Source organism: Maniola jurtina, chromosome 4, assembly GCF_905333055.1.
Source record: "Maniola jurtina chromosome 4, ilManJurt1.1, whole genome shotgun sequence".
In the NCBI taxonomy this organism is placed as follows: domain Eukaryota; kingdom Metazoa; phylum Arthropoda; class Insecta; order Lepidoptera; family Nymphalidae; genus Maniola; species Maniola jurtina.
In genome coordinates this window covers 9,858,884-9,879,877 of record NC_060032.1, presented here as the reverse complement: position 1 = coordinate 9,879,877, position 20,994 = coordinate 9,858,884, and the positions used below count along the sequence as shown (strand labels likewise).

Sequence of the window (20,994 nt, the reverse complement as noted above, 5' to 3'; positions counted from 1 at the left end):
CACCCTTTTGAATATTTTGTTTATGTATGAAGGGCTTGCCAACTTTGTCAACGTGGATTTATGTTTTCGTATTTGATTTCAGAGGAAATTTTTTAATGGTAAGTAATTTTTTAAATTTTCGCACTTACAATGTGAGGCTTTATTGAATCGGTTCAGCAGCCTTCGGTAAGCCGTGAAAAGGTAAGACGGACAGACACAGTCTTGCATGTAAAGATCATAATCAGTCAAAGTATGCTATGTATGAAACTTCATAATAAATACTGAAGAGAATCATTCATTCTACATATGTATCTAATATTTTTTATTGCTGGATCCCAGAATAAATGTACACGAATGTTTAAAATTAACTAAAAGTTTCAACGATTTTATAGTATTTTATACGTCGCCTGATAAGTATCGTTACAAGATAAGGGTTGACGGCGTGTAAAAAACACGCTACAATAATAGTGAAATTTTAGAGTAAAACTAGTATGAATAATATGACATTCTCGATGACTCACAGACGAAAGCCAGTCATCCATCAAAAACTTTTGCGCGGTTTCATATTTCACTTTATCTTTGCATAGCCTGCGGGCATTGTATGGCAATCAATTACTATTATTAATTATCATATAATTATATCTTGATTTAAATTTAAAAGGGTTACTCTTGGATTTAAAATTCACTTGGTATGTCGTCATAATACCCTCAAGGCAAGAGTAAATAGATATTATGTTCTAAGTAGGCGCATTCAAACCTAAGACACCATAATTACTCTTTTTTTAACCATGGTTATTATTAAGAGGCAGGTACAGCAAAAATAAATTAGTCCAGGCCTAATGTAACACTCGCGCTCCGCATTCGTTCACAAAAGAAATATCATCAATAAATTCTTAGCTAGAAAAATTATTCTATCATATTTAAAAGAACAGCTTCTGCCAATAAAGAAAATTGGACCTACATAATATCATAAAATACAATATAAAGGCTCCGAAATATTCCAGCCCATTTCAGCCGCCGAAACAGAGACCCGGAAAACTATTAAAGAAATATGACACATATAAATATTCCCGCCTCCGTGCGCTGTTCCAACAAATCCGTTAAATCCAATACGAAAAATGTATGAACACCGATACCTCTTACAAAAACTGTTACAAAAAATCCAGTCATATTTTATAAGCTCACTTTCGAACAACACTTTCACAGTTAACACTATACACAGTTCACTCAATTACGGATTTACGCGTGGAAATATAAAGCCAGGTTCACACTGAACATAAACATTAAAGCCGGTAGCCGATTGAGGCCGACAGAGGTCGCGGCTCTACGCGTAGGGCGCGCGTAGCGCACTGCCGCCCTAGGCGGAAAAACAACCTTGCAGCCTCCACCCCCCAACGCCGCCCTCCGGATGCGCATTTGCAGTTCTTTTACTTTCTATCTTGAAAGTCTAGCTTTATAGGTCTATTAACCTATTTAATGCCCATGTTTGAACTGCGTAGTTCTCAACTTGAAACAGTTGTAAATAACGGTTTCATTTTCCGGCCTTTACACTGTTCAAACTGTTTAATGTTGGTGTCCGATAGTTCCTAAAACTATTCAGTTGGGGTCTATTAAGCTAGAGTTATTAAGGTCGGATATAGAGCAACTCTACATAATATAGTCTTTAATTTGGTTAGACAACTATTAGTAAATCTTATGATGCAGATGGATCTAATGAATGAATCTCACACCATGACATAATTTATATCATATTGTAGTGATAGTCTTTTTTTAATACAGTTGCTCAAAAAGTAGCGTATTGCAGGGACGTATAGCGTTCGGGATGTGGGCTATTACATAATCGTGCTTTTTTTTTACCTTTCCCGCACTCGTGCTTTTCCTTTCCCAACTGTCAAAATATTAAAAAGAAAAACCAACCATGAAGTTTTTACTAAAAAAATTCATAGAAGTTTTTATGATACATGCAAATACGTATATTTCTAAAAAGAAGCTACTAATTTGTTTCAATATCAGATTTAATGATTTGATTGAATGAGTTTGGTTAGGTTTCATTTCATTTCATCTCATTAAATTTCATTTTCATTTCATATCAATAAAAAACTTCTACTGAAGACTTGGCTGTATGGACATAGTTCCCTTTGCCTACCAGAATGGGTGAAGAAAAAAAAACTCTACTTATATTCTACGGTTGGCGCCATTTTTCAGAAATTTTCTTTGCGAGTTTAGTTGATGGTTGCCTAAAATGAGTAATTTCGACCCTAGTTTTTTATATCTATTAACAATAAAGTTGTTTTAAATTAAATTAAATTAAGTTAGTTGAGATTATTGTGTTTTTATTATTTTATTAAATTGCTTCATTTTTCGCAACTGTATTAAAAATAGTCGTTCAGTACACGTGCGGAACCGTCATTGCAACTCGTTCCAACTGTCAACCCTCGCCTTCAGCTACGCCTCGGCTCGGGTAGACATTTGTCGGAACTCTTTGCAATGACAGCCTTTCCGCACTTGTAATGAAATATACTATTACAAAACAATATAAAGTGATAACTCAAAATTTAAAAAACCCCTGACACAAAAACCTCTATAAGAAAACTAGAAAAGAGCTGATAACTTTCAAACGGCTGAACCAATTTTCTTCGATTATAGCTAAGAACATTCTCGATCAAACAAACCACCTTTCAACCAAAAAAAACTAAATTAAAATCAGTTCATTCGTTTAAGAGCTACGATGCTACAGACAGATACACAGATACACAAATACACACGTCAAACTTATAACACCCTTCTTTAGGGTCGGGAGTTAACAAAACAATAGGTATATTTTACAACAAAGGGCATTCAGTCACGTAGAGTAAATAACTCGAATTGACAACTTTCAGTGGAAGAAGATAGCTTTTTGATCTCGACCCAAACCTTCTTTAAGACTTATCTACTTTTTGGGAAGTAACATAATAACATAAGCACAATAGAGTAGGAAAACCGTGTTCTTTCAGTTTTTATATTCGAGACGGTACCTACCTAAGCTTTTACAACTTTGTCTTAAACTTTCACAAGTTGTCCTTATCACAAAAGATCGATTGCTGATCTCGTTTAGTGTACAAAGAAATAGTTATTTAGGTGGTTTGACAATAATCCTAATGATAACAAAACATGACTTTTGGTGTAGTTTTTTCCGTATCATTGTCATGGCTGAAAATAACGTTCAAATGTTAAACGTACATATATATAAATAATTTTCCATATTATTTTAGAACTCTATTCTAGTAATATTATAAACGCGAAAGTTTGTATGTATGGATGTATGGATGTTTGTTACTCTTTCACGCAAAAACTACTAGATGGATTTGGCAGAAATTTAGAATGGAGATAGATTATACCATGGATTTACATATGAGCTATTTTTATCCTGGAAATCAATGAGTTCCCACGGGATTTTTAAAAACCTATATTCACGGAAACGAAGTCGCGGGCCAGTAGCGGAGGCCAGTACTTAATAATTATATTGAATCCAATATAAAACGAACATAAAATCTCTGAAAAAACTTTCAGTTTTCAAATACTTTATAGATGCTTACTCTCGCGTAACATAATAAATATGAGATTTTCCTTATCACAACTGAAGATAAAGTATAAAAATGCATGAACTTTCCTCTTTAGAAGTGTCGGTAACCGTGTCCATTACACGCTTGGACGCCCGCATAAATGAGTCTAAGTGAAGCACCCTTACCATGCCCGCGCACCCTACAACCTCGGTGACTTGCGTTTTGAACACGTACTTTAATGGACATAATTATTCCTATCGCAAATACTTCTCGAAGATATAATTGATTATCTTTGTCTTTGTTTAAAACAATAGTTCCGATTTAGAAAAAGTGTGAAGTCACAAAGGCTCATCTGCAGGGAATCAAAGCGCAGCAATACGTTTTTAGAGTCCAGTACCCGAAGGTTGCCTACGGGACACTATTACCACCTATTACTAACACTCCGCTGTCCGTCCGTCTGTCCGTGTCTGCCAGTGGACTGTATCTTGTGAACCATAATAGGTAGAGACCTGATATTATGTTTACAGAATGTGTATTTCTATTGCCGCTATAGCAACAAACGCAAAAAATTTCAAAATTTCGGCCACGAAAATTACAAAAAAAACAAGTGTAAATTAAAAATTTATAACACCTCCGACAAGTGAAGGTTACAATAACTAGAAAAGAGCTGATAACTTTCAAACGGCTGAACTGATTTTCTTGGATTAAAGCTAAGAACACTCTCGATCAAGCCAAGCCACCTTTCAAACAAAAAATACTAAATTAAAATCGGTTCATTAGTTTAGGAGCTACGATACCACAGACAGATACACAGATACACACGTCAAACTTATAGCAACCCTCTTTTTGGGTTTCTTGTATGTCATATCATTATAATAAAATTATATTAGCTGATTCTGGTTAAAAGTGTGGAAGAGAGTAGTGAAAGAAAACATGTGCTATATGTAGCGGGGGATACTTGTTAAATCCACCAATACATTACCTACCTAAATACCTCACGTAATAATAGGTCCTAATAATGTGCCCTAATGGAATTATAGAGATTAGGCGCTGACATCTCCACACAGATTACTTACCTGTAAATTAATTCTTGGCTGTCCATTATCTTTTTGGCTTGGTTGTGACTTGCCTAGCGAGTGGACATTGTAGATTCCTCTCAAAGGAATTACGAATTCCTTAATTGGAAGACTATTTTTGATGGCCGCGAAATTGTTCGTATGGATTATGCCCCGTAGAAGCCTATTAAAAAGGTATGGATTTAATAAAACTGCCTTACCAGTTTACATTCTGCAAAAAATACGACTTAGTTATAAATAAACAAAAGCTTACAAGCTCATCCGCAGGCAATATTTAGTTCATAAAGGTAATGAAGTCTAGACTGGAAACATACTAGAACACATCGTGACATAGACTAACTTCGGAAACTAAGTTTATAATGCACTGTGCGTCCGTTTAAGCTCTACTTAATGCCTTGTCTACACGATGGACCAACTGAAGCCTATACTAACTTACAGAGGGAATTGTTCATAGGTGATTTTATAGTTCCGTACCTCAAAAGGAAAAACGGAACACTTATAGGATCACTTTGTTGTCTGTCTGTAGGTCTGTCTGTCTGTCCGTCGTGTCTGTATAGCGTACTTCCCGTACTAGAATCATGAGCAGGTAGGTAGGTCTTATAGTACTAGTAAAGGAATAAATTCGAACCCCGTGAATTTGCAGTTACATCACAAATGTGTTTCAATTTTCAAAGTTATGATAACTATATTAAGTGGAGTATGATATGAAAGAGATTTACCTGTATATTCTAAAATATATTTTCGTTTATTTTTATGCATAATAGTTTTTGATTTATCGTGCAAATTGTCGGAAAAAATACCCGAGTACGGAGCCCTCAGTGCGCGAGTCTGACTCGCACTTAGCCAGATTTTTTAGAGAAGAACCATTTCACGATAGCATGTGAAAATCACCTGAAAATTTTCATATGCAATACTTGTAATCTTTATAATTAGGCTACTCTGTGAATTAGGTAGGTAGACAGCGATAGCTTACTTATAGGGTCCCGTAATTCCTTGGCGGGTGGCTACGAAACGGAACCCTGAAAACTTGCAATGTGCAACATAAAAAAAATAAGGTACAGGCGATAGGATGCAAGCTGCAAAATGTAATTCTTAATGTAAGCAATTTCGATAGGGGCGCGCCCTTTAACTTAAGATCACTATCCCCTCTGGCCAATCTACGTCACAAAGTACAGATAGACTACTTATTTTTTATTTCTTTGTAATTTCGTTGCTCCAAACTTTACAAAATCTAGAGTTAGTTAGGTGTCATATATAATTGAATTTTATGTTTCGTGAATGTAGGTAATTAAAGCTCTTGTACACTGTTTCCATCCGAAACCAAGCTAATACGACCCAAAATGTCCATAGTAAGTAATTTTTGTCTTTTTGGCTTCGGATCAAACGCTATCAATAAAGACATCCCAATTGAGTCGAAAAAAATTGATCCAACATATTCTTCGTTGCAAAGCGGACCGCTACCGCCCGCCCGCCCTAAACAAAGACCTAGAAGTAGTGCATAGTACTCCATGCACTAGACGGATCATGCCGAACATCATAGGCATCGTTTTTGCCTACTAATAATCTCTATTTATTGACTTTTATAATCATTCTATTATTTAGGGATAATAGAGGAAAAACTCAAAATAACTAAGTTTTCCTCATTTCTTTCAAACCAAAACATCGAAATTCAACCTTTAAGATTTATTTAATCCCGTAAATAATCTCAAGAACCTTTGCATTATCTTAAGCAATATACTACGCAGTAAAACTATAAGAGAAAATGAAAGCATCTAATGAAAGTTTGGAGCAACCTCACGGGCGTGGTGCGGCGATCATAAATTGCTCGGTTTGATTAGACGCTTGCAGTGGGCGCCGCTCGCCCTCGGTGCATCGATGCATTGCCATATTATAAGGGATGTTCTTTATATTTTGTTCTCTCAAAATTTGATAATTTTTTATTAGATTATTACATATGTTCGTTATTACATAAGAAAATAAAGAAAAAATAAACAGAGAACGAAAAAGCTTATAACTTCTAAAGTCGACTAAGGTTGATTAAAATCCTCGACAGAAACACATTGACTTTTCGAACATTATATTACAATTCTTAATACTAATATACTATAAGCTACTAAGATATACTAAGCAATTAGCTAGATAGATTTTTAAATGAAAAAGCTGCATCAAAAAGCCAATATCTACGAGCGAGCTTATAGTTTGAGAGATGATGACAGAGAAAGGTCTATTTGATAGCTAAGTTTCTTATTTTTTTTTTGCACATTTTGAGTTCTGAACCTTTTTCATTAAATATGTTGGTAATTTAAAACTTGAATACCTGGTTGAAATATTTAACATTTTAGTTTTATCATTTCATAGAGCAACCTGTACATAGCCGGTACATTGCCATCTACTTTTGGGATTACTATTGTAAGAAGGGGATCGTAAAATTCTTTCGTATAAAATGTATTCCCAAAGTTTCTCTCAATATAATTGCAAATAATATAATTACAAATATTGAGACTAGCAAATTATTGTTTTTATGTGTTTGTGTCAGATCTTCATCGGAATTAAATGATATTTTTGAAAACAAACCTCATTTATTTAATAAAAAAAACTCGATAGTTCAGATCTTTCGACATCAAATTAAAGGTTTGATTTCAATTTGTTTCGTAGTATAGTTTCCAATTTCTTAAAAGTGATGCGGTATGCTTACTTTAGTAAGTAAACATTCTCTGAGACCCCGTTGACACGGCATTAACACAGTCCGTTTTTTGGACGATAAATCTTACCGAATCTTATCCGTTTTTTTGCAGTAGGTACCAAAACTAAACGTGTGAATGGTTGAATGTTAAAACTCAGTGTATGCGAAACTACAACGTATTCATTCGGTAAGATTCATCCTGCAAATAAAGTGCGGTATTAATGCCGTGTGAATAGGGACTCATAATACCTACTTAATATCAAGTTTATCAGTCATCACACGATTTTCTCCAGTAGTTGCTAACATAAAGTATCATAGCGAAAATGATCGTCTAATTTTCAAACAAAATACCTACTTTGAGGAGCGCTTGCTCATCGTGTGAATAATCGCAGTGAGCTATGTTGGGATTTGATGAAAGAATCCGGGAAGTTCTGGAGGGCGCGGTGACGTCATCGATACCTCTTACGACCTCAGCGAACATTGGATCGTTACTCATAGTCTTAGCATGTGGTCTATGTACCTTTTTAACTAGGTACTTGAAATGAATTGTGTTTTTTGTATTTTTAACCCCCGACCCAAAAAGAGGGGTATTATAAGTTTGGCGTGTGTATCTGTGTATCCGTCTGTGGCATCGTAGCTCCTAAACTAATGAACCGATTTTAATTTAGTTTTTTTTTGTTTGAAGTGAGTGTTCTTACTTCTTAGCTATAATCGAAGAAAATCGGTTCAGCCGTTTGAAAGTTATCAGCTCTTTTCGCACCGCACTTTTTTGGACCGCAATTAGGTAAACCGTATTGTAAGTAGGTAAATAAATAATGGATGGTGGAAAGGTAGAATGGTCAACATTAGCATAGTTCGTGCATAAAACACGAGCCATTAACGCCATACATGTGTAAACAACCTGGTAGTTAACCGATAGTATCACATATCCAGCGTCCAATGACCATTTGTCGCAATTAACAGGCGAAAGTTAATCTAGCGCTCCCCGCGCAGCGTCGCGACGCCCTAAATCACGGCAAGCTGCACTGTCACTGGGCCGTGTGTTGTGTCGGCCTCTGGGTTGCGAGTTGCATTTTTGCCTCTATTTGCGAGTTGCATTTTTGCCTCTGTTGCAATTTTGTAAATACTTAATTGCAAGTTGCTTTATTGCCTCTGTATTATATATTGTGGATGAAGCCTTTCATCACAGTTATTTAGCTTCCTTTTATTAACTTATGGATTTGTAGTTGATTTACTGGATGTTTTATATTGAATCCAGTCAGTTTTTATTTCTTCTCTACATCGTTGTTTCGAAAATAATACATTGAGTACCAAGGTGTTTAATTTGTATAATAATATTATAAATAACATAATAGTTTATTTTTTACTTTAGTTAAATAGTCGTAGGAAAATTACTGCTCGACTGCGCAAGACTAAGAAGTACTGGGTAGTAATAATAGTGATCTGTGACGCTGAGTGGTTATTTACTCAATTAAATCTAATATTATTTAATCAACTACCTATTCTAAATTATAAAGGCTTAAATACTAACAAACCTAATTATTTCTTAAATGGTGGTTTTCTCCAAAAGAAGAAAAAACCTCAAAATTATTTTAAAATAAAGAAAAGTTATCTGTAGAATACAGACTTATCTCCTGAATTTAAAAAGAGTCAAAAAAATTTGGTTTACCTCCTCGAGGAGATGAACATTTTATTTTCATAATAAAAATATTCTTGTGTGTAACGGTAATAGGTTTCTATTTTACCTATAGTTCAACCTTACAGCTCTTATAGTTCGTTTTGTAAAAGGCTGTGACACAGACGAACGGACTGAAAAAAAGAACCTACAGTGTAGCGCGCAAACTAAGCACGCCGCACGTACGCAAACGTGGCGTGTGCCATCTAGTTGATTGAAGCGCCATCAAACTAAACTTTATTGTTGCTACTCGATACTAGATGGCAACCTATAAAACACATGTTTCGACGTTTAATTTTTACAGTGCAATAAAAGGAAATGAAATATGGAAAATAATAAAATACTTTAATATATTGAGTATATTTTTCAAATGTTTGAAAATTTAACAAAGTCAAAGTCAAACTAGATCAAAACTTAAGGGTACTTCCCATTGACCTAGGATCATGGGTAGTGGGCAAATTTTATGATTCTAATTAAAATATACAAGTAAAGGGAAAAATCCGAAAATCTTGAATTAGTGGTTACATCACAAAAAAAGTGTTAGATATATTTCCTTCTACGATTTGGTACGAAACCCTTCGCGTGTTTTATTAGCTACATTAGTGCTAAAATTCATAAATGGTGCAATGCTTACTTTATTAACATACCTACTATATCCTACCCGATTTCCTAAAGAACATCCCTTAAAAAACCTTCGAAAGCCAACAAATGCTTTCGCGGCCCTTAATGCTTTATCTTTCGGAAAATTTGAATTCGGATTAAAGGGTCCCCTGAAATCTATGTAAACTGCGTTAATTCGAACGCTCCTGAAATTGCTATCTGTTTACAGTTTAAATAAAGTAAAGAGAGAGAACGCGAACGTTTTCAAATTATCTTCGTGTTATTTTAACAATGAAGTGAATCAATGCTCGGTTTACATCCATAATATGATAAGGTGGCAAGATACTTACCTACCTAAGATTACCTACTTAAAAAATTAGCATTAAAGCAAAAAAAAGTTTATCCAGTTTATCTAGTGGGTCTGTGATATGTTATCATTTTGTGCTTTCAAATATCAAAGCCAGCCAAAGAGTTAGATAAGGTTCAATATACATACAGATAGGTATAGGTAACTTGTACCTACTTATCAGAATAAAAAAAATATATACTACATAATATAACTACTAAGGTACTTAACTAAGGTTACTGTAGGTAAGGTAAGTAGATAAGGTAGGTAAAATATACCTACTATGGGTACAATAGTACCCATAGTAGGTATATTTTATTAAACAGAAATCTTCTCCCAAAGGACAATTTTCCGTCACTCGGAAGCGTGTCAATGTTTGTGTTTACGTCACGCTCTGAAAAACTCGACAAAGGCCCAGAGGCCCAGAGGCACAGAGCAGAAAATTCGATTTTCTGGCTCGCGCTTCTTTAATACGCCGTCCATTAAAAATGTCCAGCCCTTCTGCTAATCAAACCTACTAAGCCAAATTTCTTCGATAAAGAATAAGGTAGTACTTCTCTAAATTGATGCTTGACATACCTACTGATGATAATCAAATCGCAATTAACTATCTTAATATATAAAAATAAAAGTCCTGACTCATCAACACGTCCAGCTCAAATCCTTGGGCATAGACAGAAAGCTGTGCCTTCACCACGCGGCGCCGGTTCGCTTTTTCATGACAAGAAAATAAGCACGAATTTTTTAAAATTCCCAAGGCAGCGAACCCGCGAGCGGTCTTTAGTTTTTTAGGGTTCCGTACCTCAAAAGGAAAAAGGAATCGTTATAGGATCCCTTTGTTGTCTGTCTGTCTGTCTAAGACACGGTCAAGAAACCATGAAAAAGTACGGTTAGTTAGAAAATGTATACCAAACCATACTGAGTAGGTAAGTAAGACAGGATGGTAAAGATTTATGTAAATGCCTATTTGTTATATCCAAAGAATCCGTACATAAACAAGAACAGCGAGCGTTGCTTCATAGTAATCTTTAAGTCGCCAATATTACAGGGGTGGCGTACCAGATGTTGCGATGTGGGTCGCGGGCTGATAAATGGTCGCGAGCCCGAGGGAATATCGTATCTACTGAATAATGGCTCCTATCTACGAAATAAAGGCTTGCCGATGCCGCTTGCCCGTTAGCCTACTGCTATAAAAGTAGAAGCAACTTTTTATCCATTACTAGCTGATGCTTTCGACTTGGTTCGCGGAGATTTAAGTTTTAAAAATCCCGTAGGAACTCTTTGATTTTTCAGGATAAAAAGTAGTTTAAGTCACTCTTCAGGTCTTTAAATATTTCCATGCAAAAAATCAAGATGATCAGCTGCTATGTTGCGGTGTGGTTGAAAGACAAACCAAGAAACAAGCACTTTCGCTCTTAGGTGATGATTTTTTTTAACGTGAATGTGTTATTTTTTTTTACGGATCAAACTATAAACTGTTCAGAAGTAGCTTGCACCTCGAAACGGGTAGAGGATGCTTTTAATCCCAGGAAAACAAATAATTTCCATCTAATTTTTACAAAAACTGTTTGAAAAGTTGAAAGAAAAAGTGTTTGCAAAACACATGAAGCGTTTTGCAGACAACAATTTCATACGTATAAGTAACTTGTATGTAAAGAATTGTCATAAAATTTATTTTGTTTAAATAAGGTACCTTTGCGTTACGTAAGAGGAATGAATGAATAAATAATTATTTTATCTGTCCACGGCACGGTCACCTATGAGTTGTTTGTGACCTACTAAATAGTTAAGCGCTGACAAGCTTTTATGAGGAAATAATGAATAGATACCATTGACCTGAATGGGGAATTCAAGAGAAAACCATGGAGAGTAAGAGAGAAGCTTTGTACCGCATTAATAAAGGTGAGCGAGCCTTCGGTGGCTAATGTGTCGTTATGGGCCGTCCTGAAAAATTTCATCTCCCCCAATACCAAAGTATTCAAACGAAAATAAACCCAACCTCACTAATTTTAGGGTTTAATTTACAATAGGGAGCGCTTCCAAAATCGTTTACGCATCGTGCTGAAAAGCCTGGCGTTTCAGCCATCCAAATTTTCCACTTGAAATAAACCCCTATTGCGTCTATACTTCGAATGTTAATCGCGTGTGACCAAAAGTTTCGATCGCCAAAAGCTGTATGTCGAGTGGTTAGGCCTAATATCACATTGTCGGCGAAAGTACTGAAAACGGAATACCTAAATAATATTTTGTTATTAGAAGAAATAAAGATATAAATAGGGATAAAAAGTTATTCCATTAAAATAACGTACTTATTTTTCTGCTTTGATGTTGATCGTATTTGGGAAATAAATAAGATACCGTTGAAAGACAAACCCCTTCCACGTCAAGTAATTAAAGTTCTAGGATTTAAAAAATATCAGTGAAGAAAAAATCAGGACATCAGAAGTTGGTTAAAAGACAATGCTTGCTAAATGCTTGACCATCTTATGCCATAACTGTTATCAAAAAAAAAGTTCTAAGTAAAGGTTCCAGACAGATTGCCTGTATCCATTATGCTGAAATGTACCTACATCCATTCATGGGTGGTCCCTGATGAAAAAATGTTTCATTTGTATGTTTATTAATATATATTTTTTAATTCAGTTACAACTTAGCCCTTGACTGCAATCTCACCTGATGGAAAGTGATGATGCAGTCTAAGATGGAAGCGGGCAAACCTGGAAGGGGTACCTATGCCAGTTTTTATTAAACCCATACCCGTTTGGTTTCTACAAGTCATTTTCATTATTTCTATAGCTTGGGTGTTCCCTATACTGTTCCCAGTTAAAGGACATTGATACTATATTCTTGTTATGTATTATTCACACCTGTATGGTTTCGTCATAGGAGTAATTGCGGCTGGAAGCCGCAGAGCTCATCTCACTGGCGCTCGCGCGTTTGCGGCGGCCGCATCTGCAACAATTATAACAGAAACAATTCATTTGTGCCACTTATTATACAAAATAAATTCATTATTTCACTAATACATACACTACATATGTAGAGATCGGTGCTTTAAATTTTTTGTACCTATACTTATTTCATTAATAAAATTAAAATTTAGTAACATAAGTAATTTATTATAGGTATATTGCGCAAAATATTACGTCTCATAATAATTATTGTTGTCTCAAACAAACGAATAGCGTAAAATATTGTGCATCTGATGGTGAAAGGGTTGCCACAATACTTAAAAGTGTCTGGCAGTAAATGACGTCGTGATACTATTCCGAAGAAAATATTAAAAAATTAGACTTTATACTTCGAAGAAAGATTTTTACGTCTTTGTTGCCTGTTATCTGCCAAAGCCACCATGGTCCAAACTTCATAGTCGCTGATCGTTCCTCCCTGTGTCGTGGACAATACGCAGAGATACTTTCAGTTTTTTGTAAAATAACGAAGGTCTGGCCCTCATAGGCTCTTTCTCTATACATATAGACATTAGATTTTTAAGATATAAGAATAAGTCAACAATTTTTAAGTAGGTAATGGAAATTCGAATGAACAGAAATATCACAATACCAATCACATAATAAAAGCTTTGGCAATGCAACGTAATGCGTTCCCACATTGGGATACCTTACAATTCGTATAATTCTTTAATCGAAGCTACTCATACGGACTGTCCGTTACAGTTCGTTCATACAAGCTGCGTAAGCTTTGCGTAAACGTAGACGTAGCGCGTACCATTGCGTTGTAATGTATGGAACTGTATGAGATATGGCATACCGTACCGTCATTGCGTGGCGTGAACGTTCGCGTAGACGTAATGCGTGCAGTTGTCTACGGATTCACGCGCGTCACTACGCACGTTTCACGTGTCACTGCAGACGCAATTGTTGTGAATCGGCCTTTATTCTTTCGGAAAATGACACGCATCCGTACAAGTGAGTGCAAATTAACAGTATCGTAGCAGATGTCGGTCCAAGTCGCTGAAACTCGTCCGAGGCAGGGCACCCGAGGGCTCATGAATAATTAAACTGAGGCGATAACTCACCAGCCACCCGCCCCGCGGTCTGCGGACGTAGCACTTCGAGGAAACGGCGTTTTTATGGCTTAATTAGTTACATCTCGACGTTTCTGTGTTGTCAGTAGTAAGTATTTATTACAAGTACTTATAAAATATTTATCAAAACTATGCTAACCTAAGATTGACATACTTTTTTTTTACTTAAACCATTCTTGACCGCCGTACCAATTTGGGAACACTTACTTATTGAAGTGAAATAAAAAAAGTGTTGACATTAGTTAATATATTATTATATTTATGAGTAGTTGAAAGTGCACTGATTGAGTATAAAATAAAATAAAAAAATTATCATCAGTATTATTTTAGTAACGATCCATCAAATTTCGTTATCGAGAGATATGTGGAGGTAAGTATAGTTTTATAATTATAATTTTATATACATAAAATATTTCATCAATAATAATTATATTTTGTCAAATTCAATAAATTCCTAAATATTTGCAAGCTTTTTTAGTTACTTATACTAAGTATATAAAATTTTATAGGACTTGAAATATTACTGTACCAATTTGGGTACAATGGCCACAAGTATAGTACTGGAACACTAAATATATCAATTTTTACAGATTATCAAGATGAACTGAAAAGGCATTATAGTGCCAAATACAACCTTTAAAGATTAGAGGAAGCTATTAATTCGATTTTAGAAGATAGAGATAACATTTTGAAGTATGATTTCGCTATAAATCTACGAAAGGTTGACACAGTTACTGATGAAGAAGTAGGATTTGATGACAACGAGACTCCATCAAACTTGTCAAATGACGTTCTTGGAAATATAGAAATACTAGCGACCACTTGCGGCTTAGCTCCCGTGGGAATTTTGCAAAATATGACCTTATTCTTCATCAACGTTATAAAAGAAACATTTATGCAAAATTTCAGCTTTCTCGATCCAAGAGTTTGGGCTGGGCGCTGATGTGTCAGTTGCTGAGTGAGTCCGAAGTTTTCTTTTTTTTTATTTAGATTTGTTCACAATGTTGGTAGGTACTCTTTCTGGTGCTGAAAGCAGCAATAATGATGAGTCGTTGGCTATCAAAAGAGTTCGAATTAGAATCAGTTCGCCACAAACTGTAAGCTTAGTATTGGACCAAATCAATCCATTTTGAATGTTTCAGTTTTGCGAAAGTGTACTGCAAGTTATTTGAAAATTAACACAGAATCTTACGATTGAATTCTGAACGAAAATCGTATGAAAGACTCCACATTTGTTCCAAATCTACAACAAGGGCATGAATAGAGTGGACGAAATGGACCAATCAATTTTGCTGTATCGAATCGGTATTCACGGCAAAAATAGTAGTGGATCTCATTCACTTACATGATTGACATGACAATATGAAATGCCTATAGCGATTGCCTATAAAGACTACCCCATGGATCGAATTATTATCTCGACGAAGTTTAGCCAGAATTGATCTCAAGGAATCAATCCAAAGCCAATCTGCTCGCCCATCGTCACAACTAGACGGCGCTGATCACGTTCCTGAAAAGCTTCCTCAGAATATTCCTTGTATCATTTGCCAAAATTACTCCGTTGGGGTCGTAAAAACGCAAGAAAACAGTTCAACAATGACAAATCTTGTATTACGAATTTTGGCCATTGTGCCAATTTGGGTACACCCCTGTAAAATCCTGAAAAATATTTATGAAGACTTTTTTCTTATTTTTTTGTATCTTTGTGTTGCTAATAATTAATAAACTAAAAAAAAATCTAAGGTTACCCTTCTAGTTTTTGTTTGGCCTCAAATGGGTTAATTACGCCTGACTGCAATCGCACCAAACATGATGAATGGATGGAAAGCTAAGATGATCATCGAAATTAGATCATTAATTATAATAGCTTTTAAACACATCTCTTATAAGATACGTATGTGCTTCCCTGTCCAATTTTTTTCCTTTGTATTCTTATTTGATAAAGTTTTTTGTAAGAAAAAACAAAAAATATTATAGTATAAGTCCCTTACTAACAATAATATTAGAATTTGTTTTGATCTAAACTACGATCTAAAATTGTTATAATAGCTGTTATCCAATTTTCATTTAGATTTCAGTCGTCTTTTTTCTCTCCATCTAAAGACATACCTATTAGCGCACAGTCCGAAAGAGGTACTAACCTATTCTATAGTTAACTAGGTAACTTTTGGCAAAAGGTTGTCCTTTTTGTATGCATTATGAACGAAGGACGGATCCACAGTGAAAATTCAAATTCAAATTCAAATTCAAAATGTTTTTATTCAATTAGACTTTTACAAGTTCTTTCGAATCGTCAAAAGCATCTACCACTGGTTCGGAATGCCTTTCCTACCGAGAAGAACCAGCAAGAAACTCGGCGGTTGCTCTTTTCAAAGATTTGATATACAATATTATGCCATGTATAAAAGCAATTGAAGTCCTGCGCATTGCTGGAGCGAATCGAAGTTCAAATCCACGCTTTTTTATCATTTACATAATCTTCGATAGTATAATATGCTTTTCTCAGGAGCATATTTTTAATAGATTTTTTGAACCTGTGTAAAGGCAAGTCCAAAATTGACTGAGGAATTTTGTTATAGAAGATTATACCCATTCCCACAAATGACTTTTGGACCTTCCTGAGACGGAGCGTAGGAGTCGCAAGCCTGTTACGGTGTCTAGTCAGCCTGTTGTGTAGATCGCCAACCTTCTTGTAACTAAGAATATTTTGTCTTACAAAAATTATGTTGTTGTAAATATATTGAGAGGCTACGGTAAGGATACCTATTTCCTTAAATTTTTCTCGAAGTGAATCGCGTGGTTTTAAGTTATAAATTGCGCGTATTGCCCTTTTCTGTAATACAAAAATTCTCCCAATATCTGCCGCTCTACCCCATATTAAGATTCCATAAGACATAATACTATGAAAATAAGCAAAATATACTATCTTTGCGGTCTCCACGTCAGTTAATTGTCGAATCTTTCTAACCGCGTAAGCAGCAGAGCTTAGTTTGCCAGCAAGAGTTGATATATGGGTGCCCCATTGCAGCTTCGCATCTAAGGTTATCCCCAAAAATGTAGTAGTCTCTTCTATTTTCAAAATATCATTATTTATCATTAAATTAATGTTACTTGTGTTCTTGGTATTGGGCAGTGCGAATTCAATACACTTAGTTTTTTTTGCATTTAAAAGTAGATTATTTACAGTAAACCAGTGAGTTACCTGAGATATGGCACCATTTATATCGTCAAAATTTTCCTTATTTCTATCGACTTTAAAAATCAAAGACGTATCGTCAGCAAATAGTACGATATCGCAAATATTTTGGACTACATATGGTAAATCGTTTATGTATACTAAGAACATGAAAGGACCTAGAATAGAGCCTTGAGGAACACCCATTAGTGAGGCTGATCCGGATGACTTCACATCATTCACACATACTGTTTGAATACGATCACTAAGATAGGACGCAATGAGACCAAGCGCAGTGTCTTTGATTCCATAGTGGCTCAATTTAACTAAAAGAGTCTCGTGCTCAACGCAATCAAATGCCTTGGATAAATCACAGAAAATACCAATGGCATTCTGTGACCCCTCCCACGCATTGAATATATGCTTTAACAGCATTGCGGCCGCGTCGGTTGTTGATCGACCTTTAGTGAAGCCATACTGTTCAGAATGGAGTAGCTTATTTAAATTGAAATGCTGAAGCAGTTGGTTGAGCATGATTTTCTCAAATATCTTGCTCAGTGTTGGCAAAATTGAAATTGGCCTGTAATTGTTTGGGTCACTTTTGCTACCCGATTTAAAAAGAGGTATCAATTTACTACATTTCATGAGATCTGGAAAAGCGCCTGTATCCACCGACTCATTAAAAATTAAGGCTAGATATGGCGCAATAATATCAATAATATTGTTAATTATTTTTACTGATATTCCCCACAGATCTCCGGTTTTTTTGCTTTGTAAAGATTTGAACACTTTAACAATGTCATATGGAGTAACGTATTCAAACCTAAACAACACACCGCATTCAGTGACATTGGCCCTGAGAAGATCATAGGCTTCTGTTGGTGAAGAGCTAAGGGAACTAGTAGTGATGACTGGAATGTTCTGGAAAAAATTCTCAAATGTATTTGCAATTTCAATATTGGAGTCAATAATACGGTTATTAATTTTTAGCTCCAATTTATTGTTATGCACTTTTTGTTTCCCAGTTTCATCCGTGATGATATCCCAAGCTGCTTTAATTTTATTATCAGAATTAATAATTTTTTGCTTTATACAGAGTGACTTTGCTTGTATGCAAACCTTTTTGAATAATTTTGAATAATTTTTTACATATTCAACAAATGTGGGAGTGTAGTTATATTGTTTTTCTGCATACAAGTCGAACAACTTATTTCTACTTTTATAGATGCCAACAGTAGCCCAGTCACTAAATTTAAGATTTTTAAACAGTTTTTTTTCTACAATTTTAAAGGTAGAATTAAACTGAGAGTTTATGAGATCAAAAAAAGCATTATAGTGTTCATCCGGACCACCCTGAGTAAAGTCAAGTTTAGGTAAAGCAGTTAAAACCTTTAGTTTGAACTGCTTTACCTTTTTAGTGGTTACTGGCCTATACTTTATTAACTTTGTTATGTCTTGATTATCACTGGGAACAGATATTATTTGTCCACAGTGATCGGATCTTAGATTCGTCATGATCGATTTTGCGACAATCTTACAGTCACAGAAAATGTTATCTATACAAGTGGCTGAATTTGCAGTTATCCGTGTTGGTTCATTGAAAATTTTCTGTAAATTAAAGCTTTTAAATAAATTGAGTAATCTGTCAGTAAAAGAAGTGTGAAGCAAAATATCAATATTGAAGTCTCCACAAACTAATATCTTTTTTGATGATCTACATATCCGCCTCAAGGCCTCTTCCATAACGTCCTCAAACAGAACAAAGTCACCTGAGGGGGGTCGGTACACGCAGACGACAATATAGCGCTCCAGCTCAACACAGGACAGCTCAATAGTGCGTTCCAATGAAAGATTAACAATGTCTTTCCGTTCTTTATAATTGATATTGTTGCGGGTTAATATTAAAGACCCTCCGCGTATAGCTTTCTTTCTAGAGAACGCACTTGACAATTGATAATGTTTTAAATTTACTATTAATTGATAACTATTGAGCCAATGCTCAGTGAGGCATAAGATGTCAATATCAAATTTTTTAATAAATTAAACTACATTTTCATTTCAATTAAATTTCATTCAATTAAAACTACATTTTCATAGAACGTAACAGCTTTCTTAAACATGGCAACATTAAAGATGAACTAAAATAAGAACTAAGGCACGCGGAAACACAGAGACCAGGGTTTACGATTATTGTGGGCTTAATTATACAAACACGAGTGCGACACTAAAGAGTTCCAGCCGTTTGAAGTTACACGAAGGTAAACTTAATTAAGGTAGGAGCTTAAAAAAGGCTAATTAAAAGAGAGTTTACTAAACTGAATTTTGGGGAGCTCGTCAATACCCCTGGTCTTTACATAGCCTTATAAATAGAGCAGGAATAAAAATTGGAAACAAAACACATTTTTACCCTACTGTACTTTACTGGATTGTTTCATCAGTCTATCTATTAATTTTTGTGTTTGTCGGTTCATCGATAACCTCAAACCTACTCAAGACATCGATGGCCGTTTCACATGTCATAGGCAGCATGACGTCATGACAAATATAACAATCAACAAGTGTAAATTAAAAATTTTCAACACCCCCACACACACACACACACACACAAATCAAATTCAAATCATTTTCAAATAAATAATTATGTATATCTATGATATCTAGGCAACGTCCATCTTGACAGCTTGACATTTGTCAATTGACACTTGAATATTATGAACCTAAGGGTTATCTAACCTTCTTTTCTACAAGAAAACTAGAAAATAGCCGATAACTTTTAAACGGCTGAACCAATTTTTTTGGATTATAGCTAAGAACACTCTCGATCAAGCCACCTTTCAAACAAAAAAAGTAAATTAAAATCGGTTCATTCGTTTAGGCGCTACGATGCCTCAGACAGATACACAGATACACAGATACACAGATACACAGACACACAGATACACACGTCAAACTTATAACACCCCTCTTTTTGGGTCGGGGGTTAAAAATACGTTAAAATACTGAGTCCAAATTGCAGGAAATGCATGCCGCCTTAGTATTTAGCACCCACTATGTAGGTATACCTATCCATAGGTAGGTCAGCCAAAGTTAAAGCCAATAAGAAGCTTTTGAGGCCTCCGGGATCTATAAAATTTTTATGTTATTCTTCATCTCTTTCGGCGGTGTATCTATTTGCGTAAAAATCCTTAAATCGCCATTTCGGGGTGCAAATAGATAGATAGTATAAGGATCCTAAATCCCTGAAAATTGGGAAGCGTTGAAAGATTTGGTCAGATAAGGCTTTCGAGATCAAAGCCTCCGCCGGGTGATAAAAAAACGTGAGGACCAACATCGATCCGCTACGTTGTCATTCCCGTCACGGTTTGCAGCCTACTGCGCCGTCGCTATGGCAACGTACACTCACCGGCTAAAGTGTTTCTAATCTAGATAGTAGATCATTTTTTTAGCATTTAAGCGGGTTTTCTGCCAAAACGGAGAAATAAGAATAAGCAGTAAGTAGAAGTAAGTAGTAGGTAATTAGAAAATCAATCATTTTTTCGTCACCTTTACACAACACACAAGGTTGTGCGATGACAGAATAGAACTACTTATAGTAGGTATTTATATTTCTGTCGATTAGATTAAAGACTAGTATTAAAGTAAAGAAAGTATTGTAAAAAGAAGAGCTTTCGTTAAACAATTTTTTCATAGACTGTACTAAAGAACCGCTCAAAGTTACTTTTGCAAACTTTGCTCAAAAATTTCGCTTTAAACAAACATTTATCACAATTCAGTTAAGTTTGTTTATCAGAAGCTAAGTTTTAAATATTTAAGTTATCGAAACTTTAAACTGATTGATCTTTCAATAGCTATTTTCAGTAAATCATTAAATAT

At 35.2% G+C, this 20,994-nt stretch overlaps 1 protein-coding gene across 1 annotated transcript in view; it reads right to left on the bottom strand.

The window, feature by feature from the left end:
* Positions 1 to 12,834, bottom strand: part of LOC123864577 (protein sickie) — a 286,107-nt gene extending 273,273 nt beyond the window's left edge. Inside the window, exon 1 of the mRNA XM_045905134.1 lies at positions 12,769 to 12,834. Within this exon, the coding sequence (XP_045761090.1) occupies positions 12,769 to 12,819 (51 nt within the window). The 5' untranslated portion in view covers positions 12,820 to 12,834. The remainder of the gene's footprint in view (positions 1 to 12,768) is intronic.
* Between the last annotated feature and the right edge of the window lie 8,160 nt (positions 12,835 to 20,994).